Source organism: Odocoileus virginianus, chromosome 4 (genome assembly GCF_023699985.2).
Source record: "Odocoileus virginianus isolate 20LAN1187 ecotype Illinois chromosome 4, Ovbor_1.2, whole genome shotgun sequence".
Lineage (NCBI taxonomy): Eukaryota > Metazoa > Chordata > Mammalia > Artiodactyla > Cervidae > Odocoileus > Odocoileus virginianus.
In genome coordinates, this window is record NC_069677.1 from 75,157,365 (window position 1) to 75,172,136 (window position 14,772).

General features: G+C 38.2%; 1 protein-coding gene across 2 annotated transcripts in view; it reads right to left on the bottom strand.

The window, feature by feature from the left end:
• DNAJC13 (DnaJ heat shock protein family (Hsp40) member C13) overlaps positions 1 to 14,772 on the bottom strand; it is a 153,684-nt gene that overhangs the window by 125,972 nt on the left and 12,940 nt on the right. For both annotated transcript variants that reach the window (XR_011487368.1, XM_070466748.1), the window contains exon 2: positions 804 to 884. Coding sequence is in view for 1 of the 2 variants with exons in the window: in XM_070466748.1 (XP_070322849.1) it covers positions 804 to 871 (68 nt within the window). In the remaining variant the exon portion in view is untranslated. The remainder of the gene's footprint in view (positions 1 to 803; positions 885 to 14,772) is intronic.

Consider the following 14,772-nt stretch of genomic DNA (forward strand, 5'->3'; position numbering starts at 1 on the left):
AGAATTCAGATGTTGCACCATTCTAAGAAGTAACAACACTATTACCTAAAAAATGGAAAGTTAAGAATAAGAATTACACCACTCTCTCTCCTCATCCTCCAAGGGGGTAGGAGGGAAGAATTAAAATTACTGGCTTTGGCACATGTCACATTTTTATCTTAGTCTGAGGCCTGATTTGGAATAATGTGGTCACCTATTTGTCAAAGTGTGGCATACTCATTTTACTTATTACTACTCAAAATAACAGACTAAACTTTTTTGTAATGATCAAAAACTGTCATTCATTGAATACTGAATGTATTTAAGGTATCATTTTAAAACCTTCACACACTCCATATCAATTTATTTAATCCTTATATTAATCAGAAGGCTAGGAATTACTATTCATTTTACAGCAGGAAACAGAAACCATTTACACCTCAGTCTGACCAGGCAAGTTACTGAAAAATGTCATCAACCCGTCCCAAGGAAAAGATCAAAACCAATTTTTAAATTTAATTACAGGTTAAAAGAAAAAATACAAAATGCACTATTGGCATATTTTCTTTGACTGTCAAATGGATGTGAAAATGCATTGACAACATATAGGCTCATCTCTAGGAGATAAAGTTGTGAAGTTAACACTCCACTACTACAAAAACTCATCCTTAAGTGACAGCATTCAAGACTATGGATAATCAGTTTATTTTCCTTTTAATTCTTATCCAAATTCCTTCCGAAAACAGAGAAAACCAAACATATCAAAAGAAAAAGTAATTTTTAAAATACTTTACAGAGGCACAGAAAAATCAACAAATACTTACTTCCCCCTCCATGAATGTTTTGTTGTGTAGAAACATGCTAAGTCCTTATTTTCCTTAATAATGTTCATTTTGTGCTGAATCCTGAAAGATAAAAATATGGGTAAATTTTGTAATAGTGCTAACCTTAAGAATTTTTCCTGAATCTCCCACACCATACTTTCATAGACTGCCATATGGTACTGATTTTAAGACACCCATTTTTTCTACAAGACCATAAGGATGGTCTGTTCAACTCTCTATCAGAGAAGCCTTTAGCACACTATATTGTCACAGCTCTTTTCCACTACGCTGAGTTTGAGGACAAGAATTGCCCTCATATCAACATCCCAAGAATAGAGAATCTAGTAAAAAGTGTTAAAGTAAATGAATCTTTAAATCTCACATTGCCAAACAACATTTTAACACATGACTGTCAAGTGTCAAACCAATTCTAAAAGGTTTTTGTCTAGCTGCTAAGTGCTGGCCATCTTGCTGCCACTGTCACTTTAAAGGGAATTTACTATAAATAAGTAAGGTTTAACTTGAACAATATTCTCACTATAAAAGTAATTTAGTAAAAGTTAAAATGTTAGTCGCTCAGTCATATCCAGCTCTTTCAGACCCCATGGACTGTAGCCCACCAGGCTCCTCTGCCCACGGAATTCTCCAGGCAAAAATACTGGAGTGGGTTGCCATTCCCTTCTCCAAGGGATCTTTCCAAACCAGGGATCAAACCCAGGTCTCCTGTATTGCAGGCAGGTTCTTGACTGTCTGAGCCACCAAGGAAGCCCAAAGGTAATAAGTACACAGTAAAAACATCGTTAATGTTCACAAAGTAACTCATCTTTCCTCCTAGCATCCAAAGATGCTTACTTTCCTTCTTCCAGCTAGAAAAAAAAACCAAAAACGTCTTTTTAAACAAAATTGAGACTGTCATTTATACCACTTCCCGTTTTCACAGATTAACCTTTTTCCAAGGAAATAAATATTCTCGAGAAAAAGATTTTTAAGTCACAAAAGAACAATGTTACTCAAAGTGTAGTTGTAAACATCAAGACAAGGGCAGAAATTAGGTGTTCAGAAATGTTTGTTACAGTTTGGTTAGTGAACGCTCCGATTAAACAGGATATAGAACAGTTGACGATTGCTGACTTGTATGATACATCACACATGGTATGAGCTTTCTAACAGCCATAGGAAGAGGGACAATGCTACATGCAATATTTCAAGATTAATTTGTTGACTGTAACCCTGAAGTGTATAAAATCCAGAATCCATTTAGCTCATGAAAAAATTTCACTTTATCTAGCTTTACACAACTAATTGTATAAACTGGCTACTAATGAAAGACTAATGATAAATTCTGAAAATATTACATCATTTGCTTCATACTGAATACAGGGTAAAAATCAATATGATCATTTTACTTCTTTTGTCACTTGGGTACTACTTCTACCCTTAATAATTAGAAATACACTCTAAAAAATATTGTAAAATACATAAAGTGTCAATAATGCAAACTGAATGGTTAGAATTATGGCTGACTTAGCTTCCTTCACATCTTTTTATGTCTAAACTTTTTTAATCAAGTATTCTTTTCATAAATAGAATAAAACTATTTTTCATTCAAAAACATTTTTATAACAGCTTTTTGAGACAATTCACACACCTTAAAATTCACCTCATTAGAAGTGTACGATTCAGAGGTTTTGGTATATTCACAGAGTTCTATAACCAATACACTATTTTTACCATTCCGAAAAGAAACCCTGCTGGCAGCCACTTCCCAGTCCCCCTCACACCCGCAACCTGGCAACCATCTACTTTCTGTCACTATGGACCTGTCTATTATGGAATCCCATATAAACAGAATTACAAAATGTGTTGTCTTTGTGACTGGCTTCTTTCACTCAGCATAACAAGCTAAACATTTTCAAAGTTTATCCATGTTGTGGCATGCATCAGTTTCCTATTGTATAGAAACACCACATTTTGTTTAACCATTCATCAGTTAATGGACATGTGTGTTGTTTCCATGCATGCATGCTAAGTCGCTGCTAACAGGTACTCCCAAATAAGGTTTTGTCAAACCTTCTGGAAAAACATCAATTCATGCTCTGAGGAATAATAAGAGAACCACAAGTAATAGCAAATTTAGAGAAACCTTTTATTGTCACCAGAGAGAAATTTCTCTTAACAGCCAATGACATCTTCCTACTAGTGTGTATAGACAGCTAAATATAGATCTGTCAGCTGGTGTGCTGTTCTGTTTTTTTTCTAGATCGTGTATCTGAAATGACACAGGCAGCCAACCAAGAATTATTAAACCAGCAAACATTGTCCCTGCCTTCTGAGTCATCTGTAGTAAATGATATTGCGGAAAAGAAATTTAGAGAAGATCTCTCAAAATGTGTCAAAAAAGTGAAAAATTATAGGTCTACAGATGGTATTTTCCCCTCATAAATAGTAACTGAAGGATGGGGGGGGGCGGGGAGCAGAAAAAAAAGGAGGACAGAAAAGGTAAATGGCTGACACTGAAGAGTAGAGTTTGGATTCTGACTTCACAGTTTAAGATTGGAATAACTGACTGAACTCTGGCCTATCTAGGAGAAACTGACAAGAAAGAAAATGCATTTGAGTGAAGACTGGCGGATATCATCAAGGGACTGTAGAAGGAAAGTGAGAGAAAAATATAAAATTTTAAAATGACAGTCACAAAGAACTTAGGACATGACCTAATAAATCTGTAGGGAGTCTGTGGGAAAATAATCTTGTAACAACAAAGAAAATTGAAGAATTAAAAAAATAAACCTAAAGAATGATCTTATAAGTATCACTGATTTGGGGTAAAAAGTAACTCAAACGAATCTTTTAGGAGGGGAATTAAGAAGGCTTAGCTACAACTTTTTGGAGGCTTATGAATTAAGGGGTGATAAAAGCACTAGAGGCCTGAAAGTTCCTAGGTTAGGACAGATAGAGGGATAAAGGATGAGAAGATATAATACATTAATGTAAAATTAATATAAAACTGAAGACACACAAATGGTCCACAGGGATTTGAAAAGATGTTCTATGTCATTATTAAGGAGATGCAACTCAAACTCAAAACTACAAGACACTGCCTCACACCTGTTAGGATGGCTATTATCAAAAAAATAAAAGACAAGTTCTGGCAAGCATGTAAAGAAACTGGAACCCTTGTACATTGTTGAGGAGAATGTAAAATGGTGTGTTATAGAAAACAGTATGGAAGTTGCTCAAAAAATTAAAAAATAGAATTATTAGGGAATTCCACGGTGGCCTAGTGGTTAAGACTTGGTGCTATTGTTAGGGGTAAAACACTGACTGAAACCATCCACCCTGGCCAGGCTCTCTAGTAACCGTCTGCATGAGTTATTTTACGACAGGAGGTCCTGGTAAAGAACACAGAACTAAAAAGCCACCACCAACTGGAAGAGTTCAGGAAAGGTCAAAAGAAGACACCACGTGTCCGTCTACCTCCCAGAATCCCTCTCGCTAGCATCCATCTTGGCTGAGCAATGTGGTGTGCCACCAGGAAGGACTCTGAGTCAAAATGATTGGCCAAAGACAACCCAGAAACTAATCCCACCAACATAAAACCCGAGACTGCAAGCCATGTGGCAGAGCAGTTCTCCTGGTTCCCTTTCTCTGCTGCTCTCCACTCGGGTGCCCTCTTCCAATAAAGTCTCTTGATTTGTCAGCACATGTCTCCTCAGACAATTCTTTTCCCAGTGTTAGACAAGAGCCCAATCTTTGGGCCCTGAAGGGGCCATGCTTTCACTACTGTGGGCCCAGGTTTGATTCCTCGTCAGGGAACTAGGATTCTGCCAGCTGCATGTGGCCAAAAAAACCCAGAATTATCACATGACCCAGAGATCAAACTTTGAGTATTTATCCAAAAGAACGGAAATTTGGACCTCTAATGAAGGAGGAAACAGAACAGGCTCTATCTCGAAAGCAGGACTCCATCTTGGGCTGAACTGTGGACTTTGAGCTATATGCACAGTATCTATGGAAACATACCAACTGGAAAACCAGGCCCCCAGAAGGAAGAGCCCTAGGGCTCTCTGTTGCCTAAAAGAATACCCTAATTATCTGTGTAACCAAATAGAATCATACATTCTATTATGCTTATTGGGGTATGACCACAGGCCTATTGATAATTGTACACTATTAACTACCTAGGCTTAAGGCATATGAATCATGGGTTAACTTTGATTGGATCTTTCTTTTCCCTTTGTTCAGACTAGTTTCAGGGAATTTGGGGAGGTGGGTTTGGGCACATACACTTAGGGTATGTAAGGTTTTCATAAAAACTGGTCTGGGGCCTTGGCTAAGAGGAGACTCTGCCTTGGGCCCGCCAGTGTAATATACTGCACTCCACTATCTGCATTGTTCTTTTGAGTGAGTTTGTTTCCCGGAACATGAGGCTACAACACTAAGAGATGGCACGACCATATTCATTGCAATATTATTTATAAAAGTGAAGATGTCTAAACAGCCTAAATGTCCACCAACAGATGAATGGATTAAGAAAATGTGGTATACACAATATTATTTAGTCTTAAAAAAGAAGGATATCCTACAATCTTCAATAATATCAGTGAAACTTAAAAACATTATGCTAAGTGAAATAAGCCAATCACAGAAGGACTAATGCCACTTACATGAATTATCTACAACAATTCAACTCAGAGAAGAAGGTAGAATGGTAGTTGTCAGTGACTGGGTTGGAGGGGAAATGGGGAGTTGCTAATTAATGAGTATAAAGTTTCAGTTATGCAAGATGAGTAAGTTCTAGAGTCTGTTGTATAGCACTGTGCCTAAATAGTGAACAATAATGTATTGTATACTTAAAATCTGTTAAGAGGGGAGGTCTTAAGTGTTTCTATCTCCCCAAAATTAAATTTTAAAAATTCAAAAAGTAAACCACTACCTTGGCCTGTCAGAAAAAAATACTGTATTCCTGATGCAGATTACAATGCTAACAAAAAAAAATATAATGTAGAGTTAAAGGCTTCTCTGGACAGCAGGAGAAGTGCCCATGGCCAAAATCAGCACACCTGACAATTTATGTCTCATGTTTTAGGAAGCAACAAGTGATACTGCTATTTTGCATCCAATCATGTACAACAGTCCAAAAAAGGCCAAGACTAGTAAAATGGAAGTGTGCTTTACAAAAGAAAACCACTCCTCAATCTGAAAAGCTCACCTTCAGTCATGTTATATTTAGATAAGGATATACTGGAGAGACAAGGAAGGGAAGAAATACTTACCTAAGTAGCCAAGTCAGCCCCAGAAATGACAGGTTAATTCAAAGCTCTTATTAGTGCCTACACACCTGAATTAAGATAATGCTTTTCTATTTTAAATCCTGAAATTGGAGAGGGGAGGTGCCCCTGATCAAAAAATTTATGACATGCCCTGAAATCATGCAACAACTAGGTTTTGTTAGGGCTTCCCGGGTGGCCTAGTGGTAAAGAACCCACCTGCCAATGCAGGGGACTTTAGAGATGTGGGTTCCATCCCAGGGTTGGGAAGATCCCCTGGAGGGGGGCATGGCAACCCACTCCAGTATTCTTGCCTGGAGAATCCCATGGACAGAGGATCCTGGCAGACCACAGTCCACAGGGTCACAAAGAGTCAGACAAGACTGAAACGACTGAGCACCCAGCACAGGTTTTACTAAGTACTCATCATGTGTTAATGATGACACATAGCATTTACAACCTACTTACGTATCTCACTGTCTCCATAACAACTAAGGTACAGGTATGATGATCTGCATTTTATTGACAAGAAAACTGAAAATTAGAAAAATGAAATCACTTCACTAATGTAACAAAAGTTAAGTGGCTGGGCCAAGCTTTTGAACTCAAACTGCTTAACCCCACACTTAAACTATAATAGTAATACCTTCCCTCAGATTTAGAAAATCAATGGGGAACTCCCTGGTGGTCCAGGGTTAGGACTTCCTGCTTGCACTGCAGGGGGCATGGGTTCACTCTGGTCAATTCCCTGGTGGGGGAACTAACATCCCACATGTGATACAGCCAAAAACAAATAAAATTCTCTTTTAAATTTAGAAAATAAAAATAAATTTATTCTGACCATATAATTACAGACTTAATGACAGCACATTCCTAGATTAATTTAGAACTAGTTTCAATTATTATCTTCATTTGGATATATGATTAAGCACCTGCTGAAAACAACTTTGAAACTCACAATTTTAAGCAGTTAACAAATTACCATAATCAACACAAGGCAAAAGAAATACAACAAAGAGGATGTCTCCAGGATTGAAATATTCTACCATATAAAGATAAATATTTTAAATGTTTCCATCCATAGATAAACTTGGGCTTTCCCAGGTGGCACAGTGGTAAAGAATGCATGCCAAGGCAGGCATGTGCGGGATCGATCCCTAGGTCAGTAAGATCCCCTGAGCAGGAAATAGCAACCCACTCTAGTTCTTGCCTGGAAAATTCCACGGACAAAGAAGTCTGGCAGGCTACAGTCCACGGGGTCGCAAAAAGTCAAACACAACTGAGCAGGCATCCACTATAGATAAGCTTAATTAAAAAAAAAAAAGTGTTCAAAACAAATATATGACTACAGAAATCTGCTACCAAATGGAGAAAAGACAGTCGCTTCAATCAGTAATGATGGGAACACTGGACAGCTACATGTAAAAGAATGAAATTCAAATACTTCCTAAACACCACACACAAAGATAAAGTCAAAATGGATTAGAGACCTTCTGTGAGACCAGAAACTATTAAACCCTTAAAGCAAAACATAGGCAGAACAATCTGACATAAATCACAGCAAGATCCTCTACGATTCAGTCTCTAGAGTAATGGAAATTAAAAACAAAAATAAACAAGCAGGACCTAATTAAACTTAAAAGTTTTTGCACAGCAAAGGAAAACTATAAACAAAGTCAAAAGACAACCTTCAGAATGGAAGAAAATAAAAGCAATTGAAACAACTGACAAAGGATTAATCTGCAAAATAAACAAGCAGCTTATGCAGCTCAACACCAGAAAAACAAACAATCCAATCAAAAAGTGGGCAAAGAAAGAAAAAAAAAATGGGCAGAAGACTTAAACAGTCACTTCTCCAAAGAAGGCATACAGATGGCTAATAAACTCATGAAAAGATGCTTAACATCACTCACTATTAAGAAAAATGCAAATCAAAACTACAATGTGATATCATCTCACACCAGTCAGAATGGCAATCATTCATTAAAAAGTCTACAAACAATAAATGCTGGAAAGGGTGTGGAGAAAGGGGAACCCTCTTGCACTGTTGATAGGAATGTAAATAGATACAGCCACTATGGAAAACAGTATGGAGATTCCTTAAAAAACTAAGAATAAAACTACCATATGACCCAGCAATCCCACTCCTGGGCATGCAAGCATGCTCAGTCGCTAACTCATGTCTGAATCTTTGCAACCCCATGGACTGTAACCTGCCAGGCTCCTCTGTCCATGGGATTCTCCAGGCAAGAATACTGGAGTGGGTTGCCACTTCCTTCTCCAACTATTGGGCATACACGTGAGAAAACCATAACTGAAAAAGACACATGTACCTCAATATTCATTGCAGCACTATTTACAATAGCTAGGACATGGAAGCAATCTAGAGGACCATCGACAGATGAATGGATAAAACAGCTGTGGTGTATATATATATATATATATATATATACACAAAGGAGTAATAGCCATAAAAAGGAACACATCTGAGTCAGTTCTAATGAGGTAGATGAACCCACAGCCTATTACACAGAGTGAAGTAAGTCAGGAAGAGAAAGACAAATATCCTGTATTAATGCATATATATGGAATCTAGAAAGATAGTACTGATGAACCTATTTGCAGGGCAGCAATAGAGACACAGACATAAAGAACAGACTTGTGGACATAGTGGGGGAAGGAGAGGGTGGGAAAAATGGAAGGAGTATCATGGAAACATATACGTTACCATATGTAAAACAGATAGCCAGTGGGAATTTGTTGTATGATGCAGGGAGCTCAAATTAATGCTCTGTGACAACCTAGATGGGTAGAATGGTAAGGGAGGTAGGAGGGAGGTTCAAGAGGGAGGGGACATGTACGTAGCTGATTCATGTTAATGTATGGCAGAAACCAACACAATATTGTAAAGCACTATTCTCCTTTAATAATACATATTAAAAAAATAAAAAGAAATATGCTACTAATCGGTGATTTCAGGATCTCTGTAAATTCAACAGAAAAATACTATTCTAACTAACAATGAATTTTTAAAACAACCAGATTAATGAGATCTGAGTTGGGACCTAATTCCCAACAGTGTACTATTAACCTCTCTAATTTCAAGTAAATCTATTTTATATACTAAAAACCTCAATCATTTGTGATAAAGTCATTTCATCTAATGAAGACAACCAGTGTGGAAATCACGTTAACATTTTCAGACCCTAAGGAGGTATTTCTAGACGGGGAGGTATTAATATCTAACAAACTGTGCTCCACTAGAGAAGAGAATGGCAAAACACTTCAGTATTCTTGCTTTGAGAACCCCATGAACAGTATGAAAAGGCAAAGAGCTATGACACTGAAAGATGAACTCCCCAGGTCAGTAGGTGTCCAATATGCTACTGAATATGAACAGAAAAAATAACTCCAGAAGGAATGAAGAGGCTGAGCCAAAGCAAAAGCCAGGCCCAGCTGTGGATGTGTCTGGTGGTGAAAATAAAGTCCCATGCCATAAAGAACAATACAGCACAGGAACTTGGAACGTTAGGTCCATGAATCAAGGTAAATTGTGAAAGTGAAAATCGCTCAATCATGTCCAACTCTTTGCGACCCCATGGACTATACAGTCCATGGAATTCTCCAGGCCAGAATACTGGAATGGTAGCCTTTCCCTTCTCCAGGGTATTTCCCAACCCAGGGACTGAACCCACGTCTCCTGCATTGCAGGTGGATTCTTCACCAGCTGAGTCACAAGGGAAGCTGGAAATGGTCAAACAGGAAATTGCAAGAGTGAACCTTTACATTTTAGGAATCAGGGAACTAAAATGGACCAGAATGGGTGAATTTAATTCAGATGACCATTATATCTACTACGGTGGGCAAGAATTCCTCAGAAGAAATGGGAGTAGCCCTCATAGTCAACAAGAGAGTCCAAAATGCAGTACTTGGGTGCAAACTCAAAAACAACAAAATGACCTCTGTTCATTTTCAAGGATAACCATTTTCAACCATAACCAATATCATGATAATCCAAGTCTATGCCCCAACCATTACTGCTGAAGAAGCTGATGCTGAATGGTTCTATGAAAACCTCCAAGACCTTCTAGAACTAACACCAAAAAAAGATGTCCTTTCATCATAGGGGACTGGAATGCAAAATTAGGAAGTCAGAGATCACCAGCCCAGGTTGGATGCATGAGACAAGTGCTCAGACCTGGTGCACTGGGAAGACCCAGAGGGATCGGGTAGAGAGGGAGGTGGGAGGGGGGATCGGGATGGGGAATACATGTAAATCCATGGCTAATTCATGTCAATGTATGACAAAACCCACTGCAATATAAAAATAAATAAATAAATAAATAAATAAATAAATAAATAAATAAATAATACTCTTTATTCTGGGGGGGGAAAAAGGTAGGAAGTCAGGAGATACCTGAACAGGCAAGTTTGGCCTTAGAGTACAAACTGAAGCACACAAAGGGTAACAGAGTTTTTCCAAGAGAACTCACTGGTCATAGAAAACACCCTTTCAAGAACACAATGAAAAGAATAAAATAGGAATAAATCTAACTAAAGAAACAAAAGACTTATATATAGAAAACTGTAAAACACTGATGAAAGAAATCAAAGACGACACAAACATGGAGAAATATACCATGTTCATGGATCGAAAGAATCAATATAGTGAAAATGAGTATACTACCCAAAGCAATCTATAGATTCAATGTACTCCCTATCAAGCTACCAATGATATTTTTCAGAGAACTAGAACAAATAATTTCACAATTTGTGTGAAAATACAAAAAACCTCGAATAGCCAAAGCAATCTTGAGAAAGAATCAACCTGCCTGACTTCAGGCTCTACTACAAAGCTACAGTCATCAAGAAAGTATGGTCCTGGCACAAAAACAGAAATATAGATCAATGGAACAAAATAGAAAGCCCAGAGATAAATCCACGCACCTATTGACACCTTATCTTTGACAAAGGAGGGAAGAATATACAATGGAGAAAAGACAATCCCTTTAAAAAGTGGTGCTCGGAAAAATGGTCAACCAATTGTAATAGAATGAAACTAGATCACTTTCTAACACCATACACAAAAATAAACTCAAAACAGATTAAAGATCTAAATGTAAGACCAGAAACTATAAAACTCCTAGAGAAAACATAGGCAAAACACTCTCTGACATAAATCACAGCAGGATCCTCTATGACCCACCTGCCAGAGTAATGGAAATAAAAGCAAAAATAAACAAATGGTACCTAATTAAACTTAAAAGTTTTTGCACAATGAACGAAATTATAAGCAAGGTAAAAAAAAACAGCTGTCAGAACAGGAGAAAATAACAGCAAACAAAACAACTGACAAAGAATTAATCTCAAAAATATACAAGCAGCTCCTGCAGCCCAATTCCAGAAAAATAAACGACCCAATCAAAAAATAGGCCAAAGAACTAAACAGACATTTCTCCAAAAACATACAGATGGCTAACAAACACATGAAAAGGTGCTCAACATCACTCATTATCAGAGAAATGCAAATCAAAACCACCATGAGTTACCATATCACGCCAGTTGGAATGGCTGCTATCAAAAAGTCTACAAACAATAAATGCTGGAGAGGGTGCAGAGAAAAGGGAACCCTCTTACGCTGTTGGTGGGAAGGCAAACTAGTACATCCACTATGGAGAACAGTGTGGAGATTCCTTAAAATGCTGGAACAGAACTGCCATATGACCCAGCAATCCCACTGCTGGGCATACACACCAAGGAAACCAGAACTGAAAGAAACACGTGTACCCCAGTGTTCATCGCAGCACTGTTTACAACAGCTAGGACATGGAAGCAACCTAGATGTTCATCGGCAGATGAATGGATAAGAAATCGGTGGTATATATACACAATGGACTATTACTCAGCCACTAAAAAGAATGCATTTGAATCACTCCTACCGAGGTGGATGAAACTTTAGCCTATTATACAGAGTGAAGTAAGTCAGAAAGAAAAACACCAATACAGTATACTAATGCATGTATACAGAATTTAGAAAGATGGTAATGATGACCCTATATGCAAGAGAGCAAAAGAGACACAGATGTAAAGAACAGTCTTTTGGACTCTGTGGGAGAAGGCAAAGGGTGGGATGATTTGAGAGAATAGCACTGAAACATGTATATTATCATATGTGAAACAGATTGCCAGTCCAGGTTCGATGTATGAGACAGAGTGCTCAGGGATGGTGCACTGAGAAGACCCTGAGGGATGGGATGGGGAGGGCTCAGGATGGGGAACACATGTACACCCATGACTGATTCATGTCAACATATGGCAAAACCACTACAATATTGTAAAGTAATTAGTTTCCAATTAAAATAAATAAATAACAGAAAAAAAAAGAAAACAAGAGATGACTCTACACACGGACGTCACCAGATGGTCAATATCTAATTCAGATTGACTATATTCTTCACCGATGAAGATGTAGAGAGATCTATACAGTCAGCAAAAACAACACCAGGAGCTGACTGTGGCTCAGATCATGAACTCCTTATTGCCAAAGTCAAACTTATATTCAAGAAAGCAGGGAAAACCACTAGGCCATTCAGGTATGACCTAAATCAAATCCCTTATCATTATACAGTGAAGTGAGAAATAAATTCAAGGGATTAGATCAGATAGACAGAATGCCTGAAGAACTATGGACAGAAATTCATAATATTGTATAGGAAGTGATGATCAAAACAATCCCCAAGAAAAAGAAATGCAAAAAGGCAAAATGGTTGTCTGAGGAGGCCTTACAAATAGCAAGGAGAAAAAAAGAGAAGCAAAAGGCAACAGAGAAAAGGAAAGATATGCCCATCTAAATGTCCCAAAGAATAGCAAGGAGAGATAAGAAAGCCTTCCGCAGTAATCAACACAAAGAAATATAGGAAAACAATAGAAGGGGAAAGACTGGAGATGTCCTCAAGAAAATCAGGGATGCCAAGGGAACATTTCATGCAAAGATGGGCACAATAAAGGACAGAAACTGTATGGATCTAACAAAAGCAGAAGATACTAACAAAAGGTGACAAGAATACACAGAACTATATAAAAAAGATCTTAATGATTCAGATAACAACAATGGTGTGATCACTCACCTAAAGCCAGACCACTTGAAGGGAGAAGTCAAGTGGGTCTTAGGAAGCAATACTATGACCAAAGCTAGTGGAGGTGATGGAATTCCGGCTGATCTATTTCAAATCCTAAAAGATGATGCTGTTAAAGTGCTTTGCTCAATATGCCAGCAAATTTGGAAAACTCAGCAGTGGCCACAGGACTAAAAAAGGTCAGTTTTCATTCCAATCCCAAAGAAAGGTAGTGCCAAAGAATGTTTGAAACTATTGCACAACTGCACCCAATGGTGGAAAGCTACAGTGGCTTAGAGGTTAAAGTGTCTGCCTGCAATGCGGGAGACCTGGATTCGATCCCTAGATCCGGAAGATCCCCTGGAGAAGGAAATGGCAACCCACTCTGGTATTCTTGCATGGAGAATCCCATGGAGGGAGGAGCCTGGTAGGCTACAGTCCATGGGGTGGCCAAGAGTCCGACACGACTGAGCTACTTCACTTTTCACATGCTAGCAAAGTAATGCTCAAAATTATACAAGCTAGGATTAAACAGTATCTGCACTGAGAACTTTCAGATGTTCAAGCTTGATTTAGAAAAGGCTAAAGAGATTAAATTGTCAACATCTGCTGGATCACAGAAAAAGCAAGAGAATTCCAGAAAAACATTTACCTCTGTTTCACTGACTATACTAAAGCTTTTGTGACCACAACAAACTGTGGAAAATTCTTAAAGAGATGGGAATACCAGACCACCTTACCTGCCTCCTGAGAAATCTTTATGCAGGTCAAGAAGCAAGTTAGAACCAAACATGGAACAACAGACTGGTTCCAAACTGGAAAAGGAGTACATCAAGGCTGTATACTGTCAACCTGCTTATTTAACTTGTATGTAGAGCAGCTGATCATGTAAGCCAGACTGAATATAAGCCAGTATGTAAGCACAAGCTGGAGTCAAGATTGCCAGGAGAAATATCAATAACCTCAGATATACAGATGACACCACCCTTACAGCAGAAAGCAAAGAGGAACTAAAGAACGTGATTAAAGTGAAAGAGGAGAGTGAATGAAAAAGCTGGCTTAAAGCTCAACATTCAAAAAACTAAGATCATGGCATCTGGTCCCATCACTTCATGGGAAATAGATGGGGAAACAATGGAAACAGTGAGACTTTATTTTCTTGGACTCCAAAATCACTGCAGATGGTGACTGTAGCCATCAAATTAAAAGATGCTTACTCCCTGGAAGAAAAGCTATGATAAACTTAGACTGCATCTTAGAAAGCAGAGACATTACTTTGCCAACAAAAGTCCGTCTAGTCAGAGCTATGGTTTTCCAGTAGTCATATATAAATGTGAGTTGGACCATAAAGAAAGCTGAGTGCCAAAGAATTGATGCTTTTGAACTGTGGTGCCGGAGAAGATTCTTGAAAGTCCCTTGGACCGCAAGGAGATCCAACCAGTCCATTCTAAAGGGAATCAGTTCTGAATATTAATTGGAAGGACTGATGCTGAAGCTGAAGTTCCAATACTTTGGCCTCCTGATGGAAATAACTGATTCCTTAGAAAAGACCCTGATGCTGGGAAAGGATGAAGGCAGGAGGAG